Raw genomic sequence first — 14780 nt, 5'->3', positions numbered from 1 at the left:
AACCTAGGCCTGCTGAGTAGCTGGGACCACAGACACCTGGCTAATTTTTAAATTTTTTTGTAGACATGGGGGTCTTACTATGGCTGGTCTCAAACTCCTGGGCTCAAGCGATCCTCCTGCCTTGGCCTCCCAAAGTGTAGGGATTACAGGCATGAGCCACTGTGCCCAGCACCTCTGCTTTTTTTAACCCAATACATAACAAATTTTTTTTTCTTTTTTTTTTAAAAGGACAGGTATAACCACATCAAAAAAGATATGAATGAATTCCTTATTACCTGTTTTATGCTTTGAGAGCCTTAGATTGCATTATTGCAGTCCTAATTTTACAAGGCAACCTTTAAAAGTACTAACAGACATTTCTAATGTTTTTTGTTTGTGGGTTGTTTTTTTTTATTTTATTTTATTTTTTTTTGAGATGGAGCCTCGCTCTGTCACCCAGGCTGGAGTGCAGTGGCACAATCTTGGCTCACCGCAACCTCTGCCTCCCAGGTTCAAGCGATTCTTCTGCTTCAGCCTCCTGAGTAGCTGAGACTACAGGCGCATGCCACCACACCTGGCTAATTTTTTGTATTTTTAGTAGAGACAGGGTTTCACCATGTTAGCCGGGATGGTCTTGATCTCCTGACCTCGTGATCCACCTGCCTTGGCCTCACAAAGTGCTGGGATTATAGGCCTCAGCCACTGCGCCTGGCCTCTAATGTTTAGTTAGAACATTTTTTAAGGATTATTTGCTACAATTGTTGCTAATTAAACACAACAGAGCCAATCATAGCCATTATTCAATATTACTATGTTGATATTTTTAAGGAAGTATAAAAGTGCATTTAAAGGTTAAATAAGTTTTGCATTTTTTCCCTAAATTGGTAAAATAAACACAGCATGTTCAGTAGCTGTATATATAACATCTTAAGTACTGAAAGTTAAAAAACTGTCGTGCTCGCTTCAGCAGCACATATACTAAAAAAGTTTAAAAAAACTGTCTGAAGTAATAGAAAAGCTTATGAATGAACAAACTGACAGATTACAAATTAATTCAGTGACTTTTTATTTGAAACGTAAAACTTGGTGGTAGTCTATACATAGAAATAATTATCTATTGAACACACCTCACCTGTAAAACTCAGTATGTTCACAAACATTACCATAATAGTACCTTCTAAGGGTCCAAATTCAAATAAAATCAGGAAATTCAAATCACTTACCTAATATCTTCCGACAGGAAAGAGCAATCACTAGCGTCATAACTATACACAATGGATCCAGTGAATTCTAAGAAGGGGAGGTCGTCTTCAAAAACACTCTTCCGAACACATGCCTTGAGTTTAGTAAATTTCAAAACAGGAACAAAGTTCACATCAAATAACAAATGTTCACTGAAATAATAAAGATCACTGAAGCATTCAATTTATAGTTCTAAGTTTTATCAATTAATGTTTTATAAACTAATGAAGTCATAAAGAAAACTTAACAAAGAAAAAACCATCCCATTGTAAAATTATTTCTCCTAACAAGTTTATTTTCAAACCTCTAATCCCATTTTCATAAAAGCATTTATTTTCCTGAGTTTTTTTTCTGGTAATTATATTTGTATTGTAGCTGTAATAATAATGCTGCCTTAAAATGCTGAAGACTGGCTGGCAAACAAAAAATTCAACAAAGTTAATGTTGTCTACATTATCTGAACTAGAACAAACTGGTAAAGTCAACCCGAAAAAGAGAAAATATACAGTAAGAATTCTCAAGTTGTAAACCCAATTAAACTTTATTCCAGTTTACCCTTTCAACAACTAGGTCCTGGTGCATTTAGACAACAGCAGCTCTGACCTAAACAATGACTTGAAGTTTACAAGTAACAAGTAACTCTTTGCACAGTCAAATATAAATTAAATTTCCCACCTGAAAGAATAGTCAATGAACAACATACCTTTCTTTCTTCTACAGCACATCTTTTATTCTGCGCATTCATCCATTCGGGACATTTCCGCTGCTGTGGAGTTGTTTCCAATTTTTTTTCACTCATCTTTGAAATGTCCTATTTGCAGAGTCCAAAAAACAATGTCTTCATGGGTAAATACAAAACAATATCTGAAAGAAAACTGAGGGGTAGTACTGTCAATATGAATGAAAACCAAACATACATATTTAAAGTAAGTTATGACACCTAGGTCCAAGCATAGGTTATGAGAGCTAGAATCACAAAAGAAAACAGATACAATACGCTGCATCTAATCATTATACATTTAGTATTTCTTCCTCTTAAAACAAATCAGCCATTTTAATTGACTTGTATAATTCTGGTAGTTTCAAAATTCTATTATTCTATGACTTTGAGTCTTTCTCAAGAATAACCTTACCTCACTATCAATGAAAATCCTTGGGTATATGAATCATTATGAATTCCTGACATTTTAAATTTTCTACATGATTATTCTGTCTTAAGATCTTAGTAAATTCAGCAAAACTATTAGATTTATTCACAAATCTACTCAAAGACTTAATTTTGAAGACAGATAATAGCTCTTCTATGTTAAGGATTTTTATTTTGCTCCTCGCCTAGTAAATGAACAAATTTCCCTAAGAATGAGTTTTTTAGAGGATTTTTAAAAAATTTGTTAATATCTTTGAGGGCACTCCTCAATGTAAACCAAAATTCAAGTATAATTAAAGAAAATTCAGTAAATAAGAATCTCTCAAAGGTGGTGTGTGCATTTAAAAAAAAAAAAAAAACAGAACATATTTGTTTTGTTAATAGTAAAATGGATCCGTACTCTGATATGACTCACACTCAATTAAAATAGCCTTAGTTCAAGGCTTAGTTCTTAGCAAATTCCTCAAACTTCAACTTTAGTTCCTATTTGTAATAAGGAGGTAGCAGTTTTTTTGTTTTTTGGTTTTTTTTGTTTTTTTTGAGACGGAGTCTTGCTGTGTCGCCCAGGCTGGAGTGCAGTGGCACGATCTCAGCTCTCTGCAAGGTCCACCTCCTGGGTTCACGCCATTCTCCTGCCTCAGCCTCCTGAGTAGCTGGGACTACAGGCGCCTGCCATCACGCCCGGCTAATTTTTTGCATGTTTTAGTAGCGACGGGGTTCACCATGTTAGCCAGGATGGTCTCACCCTCCTGACCTCGTGATCCGCCCACCTTGGCCTCCCAAAGTGCTGGGATTACAGGCGTGAGCCACCACGCCCGGCCCAGGAGGCAGCAGTTTTTAATGTAACACTGAAGAGTCTCATGAAGAAACAGGATGTTAATTACATTAACTATTTATGATTTGAGGATAGTCTGTTGTATTTGATATTTAACAATATAAATTCTGACAAAATTAAACAATATGCAGCAACTATCCCAAGCATGAATCAGAAACTGAAAATACTGATAATTTATGGAACAAAAAATTGTAAACAATACTTTATCAAACAAATTTTCCATATACAACAAACTCCATCGCTATTGTGCATTGGGAAGGAAAGGGTTAACAGAGCAGGTTTGTAACTCATTCTTTCACCACTGGGGGAGAGAGACTGAAAGACCTCCACCAAAGTTCCCAGTAAACATCCCAATGACATCAAACCAGCAGGGAGCTTACTAAGGGTCTTTATTAGTAGAAAAATACCAAACAGTCCATATCTAGAAAATGTTAGCAAGAAAGAGTTCAACTATCTAGATTGTTTATTGCTAATAAGCCTGGAATTACAGATTTATTAATTTATGCTTGAAAATGTGGGGTAGTCAAATAAACCACATAATTAAAAATAATAATACAGGAGTCCTAAAATTAACACAACTTCCTTTGTGCAATGTTTTTGCACATATTGCTTAAAACTAGTGTGTTAATACAAAACTACAACGTGTCCTAATGCAAAAGAAAGGTACATTTCTGTAATTTGTTTCTCACAGTTTGGGACTCAAAAAGAATGTTCTGTCTGCAATTGGTACTTGCCTATAGTCACAGAATCATGATCAAAGTTTGCCGATGGGTACAACTCAACTCTTGGGGTTGCCACATGCATCATATGTAGTGAAAAAATATGTAAAGTACATATGCTTTACTAATTGTAAAGCATTTTATATATGTCACTGGTTATCAATAAGTGTATATTTTGTCACAAATTCAAAATCCTTGATAGGAGAAGTCAAAAGTTGATCCCAGATTATATAAGTAAAATCAGTTCTTAATCTTAAAATATATATTTATAAAGCTGGAAAACAAATTTCTGCTATACTTAGAGTAGACCTCATTGGCAAAATGCCAGAAAACTGAGGTTTCCACAAATAACACAAACTTTATAAAAACACCCATAGACTTCTGAAATTTTGTAAGTAATTCATTTACACTGCCAAAACAGAAATAAACTTCAATAACGCTTTCCTTCTATCTATAACACTAAAATCATTTTAATTTGAAATATGTAATTTTTTACATGTAAATACTCTTTTGCATGCAAAATTCTATCTAGATACTTCCAGGCAATGATTTGAATGTAAATTTGTTTACAAACCTAACATCTTTGTCAAATTTACTTGTATCTTCGGATAGATAAAAAGCACACAGAAAATTAATGTTGTGGAATAATTTGCAATAGGGAAATCCTTGACCATACATGAGGATTGTAATTCCTGACGAGGTAAAGGTTATTCTTGGTCAAATTCACAGCATAAAATAATTTTTTATTTACATATGTACTCGCTATGTCATTGAGCATGTATGACTTTGACATGTCTTTTTCTAAAATCATGTCTTTTAGCTTCTGCACAGCAAATCAGAGTGAACAGACAACCTACAGAATGGGAGAAAATTTTTGCAATCTATCCATCTGACAAAGGTCCAATATCCAGAATCTACAAGGAACTCAAACAAATTTACAAGAAAAAAAAAATCCCATTAAAAAGTGGGCAGAGGACGTGAACAGACACTTCTCAAAAAAAGACATTTATGCAACCATCAAACATGAAAAAAAGCTCAACATCACTGATCAGTAGAGAAATACAGATCTTTTTTGTATACAAATCAAAACCACAATGAGATACCATCTCATGCCAGTCAGAATGGCGTTTATTAAAAAATCAAGAAACAACAGGTGCTGGCAAGGCTATGGAGAAATAGGAATGCTTTTACACTGTTGGTGGGAACGTAAACTAGTCAACCATTGTGGAAGACAGTGTGGCGATTCCTCAAAGACCTAGAACCAGAAATACCATTTGACCCTGCAATCCTATTACTGGTTTATACAATTATATTACTGGGTATATACCCAAAGGAATATAAATCATTCTATTATAAAGATAACAAGCACACACATGTTCACTGCAGCACTATTCACAATAGCAAAGACATGGAAAAAACCCAAATGCCCATTAATGATAGACTAGATAAAGAAAATGTGGTACATATACAATGGAATACTATGCAGCCATAAAAAGGAACAAGTTCATGTCCTTTGCAGGGACATGGATGGAACTGGAATCCATTATCCTCAGCAAACTAACAAAGGAACAGAAAACCAAATACCCCATGTTCTTACTTATAAGTGGGAGCTGAACAATGAGAATACATGGGGAATACACACTGGGTCCTGGAGGAGGGACAGCATCAGGAAAAACAGCTAATGTATGTGGGGCTTAATACCTAGGTGGCAGATCGATAGGTGCAGCAAACCACCATGGCACACATTTACTTATGTAACAAACCTGCACATCCTGCACATGTATCCTGGAACTTAAAATTAATTTTTTAAAAAAACATGTATTTTATCATTTCATAATGCTTCATATTGTACCTTTAAAGGATTTTAAACCCCCCTTTAAAATAATGTATTATGATTTACTTCGGTTTGGACTTTTCTGAAATCTTATCTATCTACCACTATCTACAATTTTTCAACCTTTATCATTATTTTAAAGGCTGGCTGGAATTTTTGTTGTTGTTGTTTTGTTGCTTAATTTTGGTTGTGGCCAGGCACAGTGGCTCATGCCTGAAATCCTAGCACTTTGGGAGGCTGAAGCAGGAGGACTGATTGAGGGCAGGAGTTCAAGACTAACTTGGTCAACATAGTGAGATCCCATCTCTTACAAAAAAAAAATTGTTTTTTTTTTTAATGGCTTAATTGGAATATATTTGTCTTTCAGTATGGAAATGAAAATTAATCTCATTCACAGGTGGTATAAACCACCTTTCACCTTACTTTCATTAGTTACTTTCTTCAGTTTCCTCTTTTTCTTTTTCCATTTTTTTCTGACTTGATGAAATTATCATGCATTCCCTTTTTCCTCGTTATTAATGTTAAAATGCATTGGGTTTATGCTACACTCTACTCCTGACCAAGACTTTTTAACAATATTTTCGTCGAATTCTACATAGCAACCATTACAAAGAAGCAAATGGCAAAAGAGAAGGCTTTGCTCTCATAGACTGAAAACTCCTTTATCACCATTAACCAGTATTCCAACAACTTAATCTCTTCAAGTTGTATGTATTTCAAGGGTGCAAAAATTCTTTAAGTCTAATAGCTTCTCCTTTTAATTACGAAATACGTTAATTTATTCTGATGATTTAAGTAAGCTTTGAGCAAACGTGAACTTTTTTATATCAAGTATTTCAAAATAATACTAACGCTTTGTCACAGACACACTGACTTTCCTCTACTCGTACTATTAATTCTTCTTTAGGATTCAAATAACACCAATTAAACATCACTTATAAAACCATTTTAACTTCACTTTTCCAAAGTTGAATTTTTGCTCTGAATCCATAAACTCTGTCATATACCTTAATGTATTTTCCACATGATCATTGCATTTTTTTATTGAGTGAATTCAAGTGCTCAAAATGTCAGTTAAGGATACCACTTTTTGAAGCCAGTAACTACACTGCAACAAATCTGCAAAGTAAGAATCACTCACATGGAATAATTTAAATTTTTCCTTTTCACTTATAAACCTTCCTTTGGACTGTCCACATAATCAGTAATAAAACAGCTCATGGCATTTCTTCACCTAAAGGTGAAAAGAAGGTACTGTAGGAGCTTGGATTTAGTTAGGCTCACCATTTGAATTTTTAATGTAATCATTTAATGTGAAATTCCAAACCACAGGCAAGTTTTAATTTACAACTGCTTCTCCATGAATAAGACAACCTGTTACTTGGAATAAAGTTTTAGATTGAACTTAATGTAAAGCTTTTATATCTTCCTGTCATTACCTGTCCCAAACTTCCACTCTTTTTCCATAGTATCTTGTATGTTTCAAAGTATTCATTTATCTCTTCGAATATTTCATCCCCAGTTGGTTTGGGGACTTCTCTTTGCCAAGCAAATAATGTCTTCCAGTTCTTCAGGGATTCTATACAGTCTTCAAACTGAGGATCATTACAAATGTTTATGAATTCATATCTGAAATGAATGCCTTTTTGATTAAACAATCTTCTGGATTAGTGTTGTGTCTATGTCATTTGACAAATCTTCAATGTATCTTCTAATAGAATAATTGAAAATGGCAGCTCTTCAATTTCCTTTGCCTCATTGGTCCCAAACACAGTGTTCCAAACAGGCAGGAAAAAAATAGCCTCAGCAACCCAGCGAGGTACCCGGGATTCATTAATTATGCAACCCTATAACTAGCTTCTTGAGCTCAATCTGATTATCATGTTTATCAACCTCATAATAATAAATTATGACTAAATAATTAAGTATGGTACATCCATAAAACAGAACACTACACAGTCATTAAAAATAATGTTCTTAAAATTATTCAAGTGAAAAAAGGAAATTAAAAAATTAAGGCGCGGTGGCTCAAGTATGTAATCGCAGCACTTTGGGACGCCAAGGCAGGCAGATGATTTGAGGCCAGAGGTTTGAGACCAGCCTGGGCATATAGCGAAACCCCGTCTCTACTAAAAATACAAGAATTAGCTGAACATGGTGGTGTATGCCTGTAATCCCAGTTACTCAGGAGGCTGAGGCACAAGAATCACTTGAGCCCAGGAGGCAGAGGTTGCAGTGAGCTGAAATCTTGCCACTGTACTCCATCCTAGGCAACAGAACAAGACTGTCTCGAAAAGAAAATTAGACTCTAATTGTATAAAATAAATACGCATGTGTGTATGTGTGTAAGTCTGGAGCAATGTATACCAAAATATTAGTGGTTATCGCACAATTGCAAATGGTTTTTCATATTCTTCTTTATGCTTTTCTATATATTCCAACTTTTCTATAAGAACATGCGTTCCTTTTAACAATTAGGGGACAAAAGTATGTCAATAAAATGGGAAAATAATTTTTTAATGAATAATCAAGGCTATATTTTCTCATATTATAGAACAAGGGCCAGCAATTTTTTTCTCTATAGGGTTAGATAGTAAATATTCTACGCCTTACAGGCCAGACGATCTTTGTCAAAACTACTCAAGTTTGTCACTATAGCGAAGAAGTCATAAACGATACTTAAGCATGACAACGTTACAATGAAATTTTACCTATAGACACTGAAACCTGGATTTATTTAAATTTCATAAAATATTATTCTTCTTTTGACTTTTCAACCACTGAAAAATGTAGAAACCATTTAGCACGTAGTACAAAACACAAGCAGCAAGTCAAACATGACCCACTGGACACCTTACCAACTTCAACTACAGAACACAGATAAAATGCTCTAAAACTGAAAGTCCAAGGCTGGCGTTACTAACAACCCATTGTAGTGATTTTTAACCTCCATAATGCATTCTAAAATATCAGTAAGATATGCAACTTCTTGGTGAAGGCTTTTTGATAAATTAGTTGCAAAATGGTCCTCATGATAGCTACATGAGTGGACCTACTCCATATGGTTGGTAATATTAGTCAATTAAATGCTAAGAGATTTCCTGTCAAAATTGTGAACTCTGTTTTGGAAGAAATTCATCTTAAGTGATTCAATTTGACAGCATGTAGATATTGGGACAAGTTGTCTGCTGAAGTCACTTCTAGTTCATGTCAATAGAAATCACACCAATAAGACTTTAGTTAGAACACATTTAGAAAAATTAAGACCAATTACATTCCAAATTAGCTAAGGAAGGGTAGCTTTTTAATCACTTAACTTTTTTTTTTTTTTTTTTTTTTTTAGGTTTAATCACTTAACTTTTAAACCATACTCTACTTCACTCTGATAGAGTATAAATTCACCTCAAGAGAACCGCATTTTCCACTTAGAATAGTGTCATCTTCTAGAAAATAGACAGATTTAACACCAGTCTCAAGAGGCCAGTCTCAAGAGAAAGTTGGGTTTTGGTGGATGAACTCAGAGATTTCTTTGTTCATAAAACCTCTAACTAGGTAAGGAAATTAATACCTACTGTTACCATGGTAACTGACTTGCCTAATTGCTTCAGGGCTAAACTGAACAAAGTATCCCACTCTTTTTGAAAAGCACTAAAAAAAAAAAAATTGTCAAGTTATATGACACATACAGATAATAATCTGAAGTTCAGGAAAAAATTATTAGTTAAATAATGCAATGCTTAACTCTGCTTGCCCGTTATACTGTTTAATGTGGAAAAATTTCCACTTACTATTTAAAACGGTTCTATTCTATTTTATTCAAAATATGTAAAGGTTAATGTGATGAAATACACTGTTTTATAAATACTGATTACAATAAAAATGCAAGAATATTTATAATTACTCTGAAATTTGCTAACAAAATATCCTAAAAGAACAGTTGCAATACTTGTTATAATTTCAATTTCTCACATTGGGCATGTATGCAAATTTTACAAATATTCATTGAATTTCACAATGTTTCTCTGAAGAAGAAAGCTGTATCTACATCACTTTGCACAAAGGAAAACTAATAAGAAAGGCTAGCTGATTTTGCAAAAGTTATGCAGACTGCTCTAGTGTTGAAAATTATACTATGAAGAAGCAGGAAGTAGAGTGGAAAGAAATCTGGACTGAAAGTCAGAAAACCTAGGTTCCAATGCTGCTTTGTGTCAAAAAAAAAAAAAAAAAGTATCCAAAACTTAGAAGACAAAAAGAGGGCAGTATGTCATTTCAATGTCATATAGGAGCACAAGCTCACCCAGCGATTAACAGTATTTCATTAGGGGACATATCTTTATTTGACAGTTATTTACTAATAATTTTAAAACTCAGACTCTAATATCCACATGTTAAATACTAAATTTTGGTCTCATAAAGGTGTAACTGAATCCTGTCCAGTAAAAAAGATAACCTCAAAGTCTACGGTTTTCATTGCCGTATAACGCAGCTTTGTATCTAACCTAGCAATCTTATTTCCAACTTTTTCCTCCAATGTCTATATTTATCTTTGCATCTCTCTGAACCAATGTTGTCATCCTGCTGGTTCCCTCATTAACACAACACATATGACATGTGTTCATTCTATATTTGTACAAGAATTATATTGAAATTATTTGGAAAATTCTGCTTTGACACTTGGTCACTTAGTATCCATGTGACCTTGGACAAGTCACTTTATTTTTCTAAATTTTCATTTCCTCATTTGTAAAATGGGATTATATTCCCATTATTATATTACTTGTTTTATGATATTATATCATTATTATATATTATATTATTTGCTTTCTTGACCACAAGATTAATGTAAAGACAAACAGCAATACACATGATATCACTTCTTTTAAACTATAATTACACATGAGTTGGAATGATGACAGGACTAGAGATAGGTCTTTTACTGCTATTATACCTCATTCCCTATAGTATACTGGGATCCCTTTAGAGAGGTCAAGAATCTGTAGGTACAGATAAAAATAGCAAATCCATATGAATTAGATAAGATATATAAATTCACTGACAGCTAATTAAGCACTGAAGTACTTTATAGGTAGAATATTCTTTCAAACTACAAATTCAAACAGAGAAGAGAAAATGGATTCATTTATCCAATGCTTCTTTCTGACCCGTTGGACCTCACTCAAAAAAAGACTGAATTTCGAAGCACATCTCTTTTTTTTTTTTTTTTTTTTGAGACAGAGTCTAGCTCTGTTGCTCAGTCACAGCTCACTGCAGCCTCAACCTACCCAGGCTTAAGCAATCCTCCCACTTAGCCTCCCACGTAGCTGGGACTACAGGCACATGCCACCATGCCCAGCTAATTTTTGTATTTTTTGTAGAAATGGAGTTTCACCATGTTGCCCAGACTGGTCTTGAACTCCTGGCCTCAAGCAATCCTCCCTACCTCAGCCTCCCAATGTGCTGAGATTACAGGTGTGAGCTACCCTGCTGGGCCTATTTTCTTCCTCTCTCTCTCTTTTTTTTTGAGACGGAGTCTCGCACTGTTGCCCAGGCTGGAGTGCAGTGGCGCGATCTTGGCTCACTGCAAGCTCTGCCTCCCGGATTCACGCCATTCTCCTGCCTCAGCCTCCGGAGTAGCTGGGACTACAGGCACCCACCACCATGCCCGGCTCATTTTTTTATTTTTTTTTAGTACAGACAAGGTTTCACCGTGTTAGCCAGGATGTTCTTTCTCTTTAACTATACTGCACAAACTATATTTAGGAGGTTTCCAACTAGTCTGACAACAGAAATTCATATACTCATCTAACTTTTCATGTGTGTGGAAAAGAATATTCAAAAAGAGATTTCAAGGATAAGTTACAAGACTGGATTACTAAGTGTTTTTCAAATACTCTGACACAGAAAGATTACAAAACCAAAGCAGCTTAAGTACTCCAGCAATTCAGTTTGGTTGTCGATACCCTAATTTTCATTAGAATCTTTGGGCTTCACCAACACAATTATGTTATTTTTACTGAGAAGCAGCTTCCAGTCAAAAAAGCCTTTCATTTTTAACAGAAAACACAATAAACTTTTTTAAAATTCTGGGCTTGATTTATTATATTACATATTTTCTCAAAATGTAACCTTGCACATTGAGTTTTTATACTTACCTATATACTAGTAACTAATTTATACATTTATACACACACATGCATATATATACACACACACAGATTGTGTATCTAGATACATATACATGTATACAATCTATAGTTTATTGCAGAAGATATCATTTATAAGGTATTCTCCTGTATGGTTTTTGAGAATTTCTTTCTACTTTTCTATGAACCAAAAAGAATAAGAAGGGGTAGAGGAAAACAGAGAAAAACCAAAGAATGCATGCCAAAGCCCTCATTAAATTCTCTAATTAAAGAAGCTTTCAAGACTTTCATGAATCTATTACTACATTGCTGCTAATCTTAACTTCCCTCCAAACAGACCAAGCGAACAAACCAGAAAAGCTAAATAAAACTACTCATTCACATCTAGGTTAACTGTAGTAAGACGATGTAGTTTTTAAAAGTAGTAGGATAATTTTTGAGAGACATGTTTCTTTATAGGTATCTAACAATTTTTCCTAACTGTCAAATATTATATAAAGAACAATTTTGTACTAATAAAACCAAGTGAAATAAACTGTAAATGGAATCAAACAAATAAACACAATAAAATGCCATTAATTTGAGTTAGCAACAAGGGTAAAGGATAAAAGCCACGTTCTTTGCTGTGTCATAGTGAGAAGCCGCACTGCCCATAAACCAGGAACATCACTTGACCTGAACTGAATCCATGGCACAGCAAAGTGCTTTATAACTGGATTTCACTACCCAACTGAATAATTCATTATTTTTAATGAATTTCCTCTGTTCTCTAAGTAGCTATAGCCAGTCAGCTGAAATCAACCATTATAAACTGGGAAACTGCAGAGAAAGTTTTCAAGTAAGTCAGTTTAAAAAGTTGCTTAGGCTGTCTATTTTTCCTTTTATATTTATTACTGTTACTTCGTATGGCCTGAGATAAAATTTTACAGGATTCATCAGTAAGTGGATGTTGACAGTTGCCTTGCTAGCATCTGTTCCACCCTGGACCCTTAATACAGTACCGATAAATTTCATTCAGGTAAAGATCAGTTACCCACAAAGCCAATGTCCAATGTGCTTTAAGGAAGGTGTCCCACTCCCAGCCCACAGTAGAGCCAGTGGTCTAAAGGTAATCCAGTTTCTCTTGCTGCAATGATGATTCAGAAACTCAGCCCTGGCCGGACACAGTGGTACATGCCAGTAATCCCAGCACTTTGGGAGGCTGAGGCAGGAGGATGACTTGAGTCCAGGAGTTCAAGAGCAGCCTAGGCAACATCGCGAACACTGTCTCTACAAAAAATACAAAAATGAGCCAGGTGCGATGGCACACATCTGTAGTCCCAGCTACTTGGGGGACTGAGGTGGGAGGATCGCTTGAGCCCAGGGGTTCGAGGCTGCAGTGAGCCACGATCTTGCCACTGCACTACAGCCTGGGTGAAAGAGTGAGACCTTGCCTCAAAGGAAAAAAAAAAAAAAAATCAGCATTGCCAGGTAGAACGAGAAATGCGTAAATTTTACAATAAGACCAATATAAGTATGGGGGAAGAGGGAAAGGTAAAAGTGGAGACTGGGTAAAAAAGAAACTGGAAAATTAATACACAATTCTGGAAGCAGCCATAAATTTACCTAATGCAAATCTTACATAATAAGTTCAAATATAGTCTCTTCGGACAGGATAAGTTTATGTAACACAAATAAGAAGAAAAATCAGCAATTTTGTGATTGTGTAATTCCTGGAAGGAAAAAAGTTATCCTCCAGTCTAATTATTTTTCTACTGTATTTCAGAGACTCTGTTTTATGAATGAACAGCAAAAGCAAGTCAGGTACCAACAGGTGATGTCTCCTGCTTCACATCAAAACTTCCAGGAGGAGCTACAAAGCTTTGATATTTTTTTCTGATGGCTTCTATTATTCTTACCACAGGCTACGAAGATCTCATACCTCTATCTTCTTGGTTTCAAAGACAGCTAAAGAGAAGGTGAATTTCTGCCCTCCACTGAGGAGCTACCCTAAAACACTAACACCAGAAGAGATAAGAAAAATGCAGAGATGAGAACAATAGAGTCAGAAAGAAACAGAGGCTTGAACTAGGATCAGGAGGGAAGGTCATTGTTCTCCTTTTTTTGGAGAACATGAAATTATTCTAATTTCTTATTTCCCCATGAAGAAACTGTTCAAAAGCCATCCTCTTTCTTAATCCTCCCTCATATTAAGCATTTTATCAAAGGAAAGAAAAAAAAATCACCTTTAAAAGAGTCTGATTGCTATCACTAACCAGCTTTTACAAAAGATAAGCCTAATTTTTATCAAAGCTCCAAAGTCTCCTAAAATAAATAATTTTTCCACAGTATCTCTTTGAAGACAAGTAATTTTATCTATTTGTTTAACAGGAGCAAGTAAGGTACCAGATTCAAAATAAGGATACTCAAATTATTTTTATCCTAGGATAAATTATTATCCTATCTCATTTTTATACATGAGACAGAATCAAGTACAATTATATCCAAGTCCAAATTATACAATTATATCCAAAATTTATATCCAAAATCAGTAACAGCAAAAATGACAACCTACCTGGGAATAAACCTAACATAAAATATACAAGATCCATTTTAAAGATAACTAGCAAATTTTATTAAGACAGTTAAAAAAGGACCGGATAAGACACACTGAGTTCCGGCACAGCCAGACCCAAAACTGTAAATATATTAATTAAATCAATACACTCCAGAAGCAATACCAAGAAAAAAAGTCATCAGAATTTTTCATTGAACCACATGAGTTTACATTAAAGTTCACTGGGAAGAGAAAATACTCAAGAGCAGCAAATTTTTTTTGAAAAACAAGACCAACAAGGAAAAATTCACCCTACTAAATATGAAACTTTTAAAACTACAGTAA

At 34.7% G+C, this 14780-nt stretch overlaps 1 protein-coding gene across 2 annotated transcripts in view; it reads right to left on the bottom strand.

Annotated features, from left to right (window-relative positions):
- The window catches only part of WRN (WRN RecQ like helicase), a 142027-nt gene that overhangs the window by 115052 nt on the left and 12195 nt on the right, over positions 1 to 14780 (bottom strand). For both annotated transcript variants that reach the window (XM_054497957.2, XM_054497956.2), the window contains 2 exons: positions 1925 to 2096; positions 1203 to 1315 (listed from right to left, as the gene is read on the bottom strand). In XM_054497957.2, coding sequence (XP_054353932.1) covers positions 1203 to 1315; positions 1925 to 2020 — 209 coding nt within the window. In that variant the 5' untranslated portion in view covers positions 2021 to 2096. The remainder of the gene's footprint in view (positions 1 to 1202; positions 1316 to 1924; positions 2097 to 14780) is intronic.

This window comes from Pongo pygmaeus, chromosome 7, assembly GCF_028885625.2.
Source record: "Pongo pygmaeus isolate AG05252 chromosome 7, NHGRI_mPonPyg2-v2.0_pri, whole genome shotgun sequence".
Taxonomy (NCBI): Eukaryota; Metazoa; Chordata; class Mammalia; order Primates; family Hominidae; genus Pongo; species Pongo pygmaeus.
The sequence above is the reverse complement of the archived record's forward strand: the minus strand, read 5'-3'. Positions and strand labels throughout refer to the sequence as shown.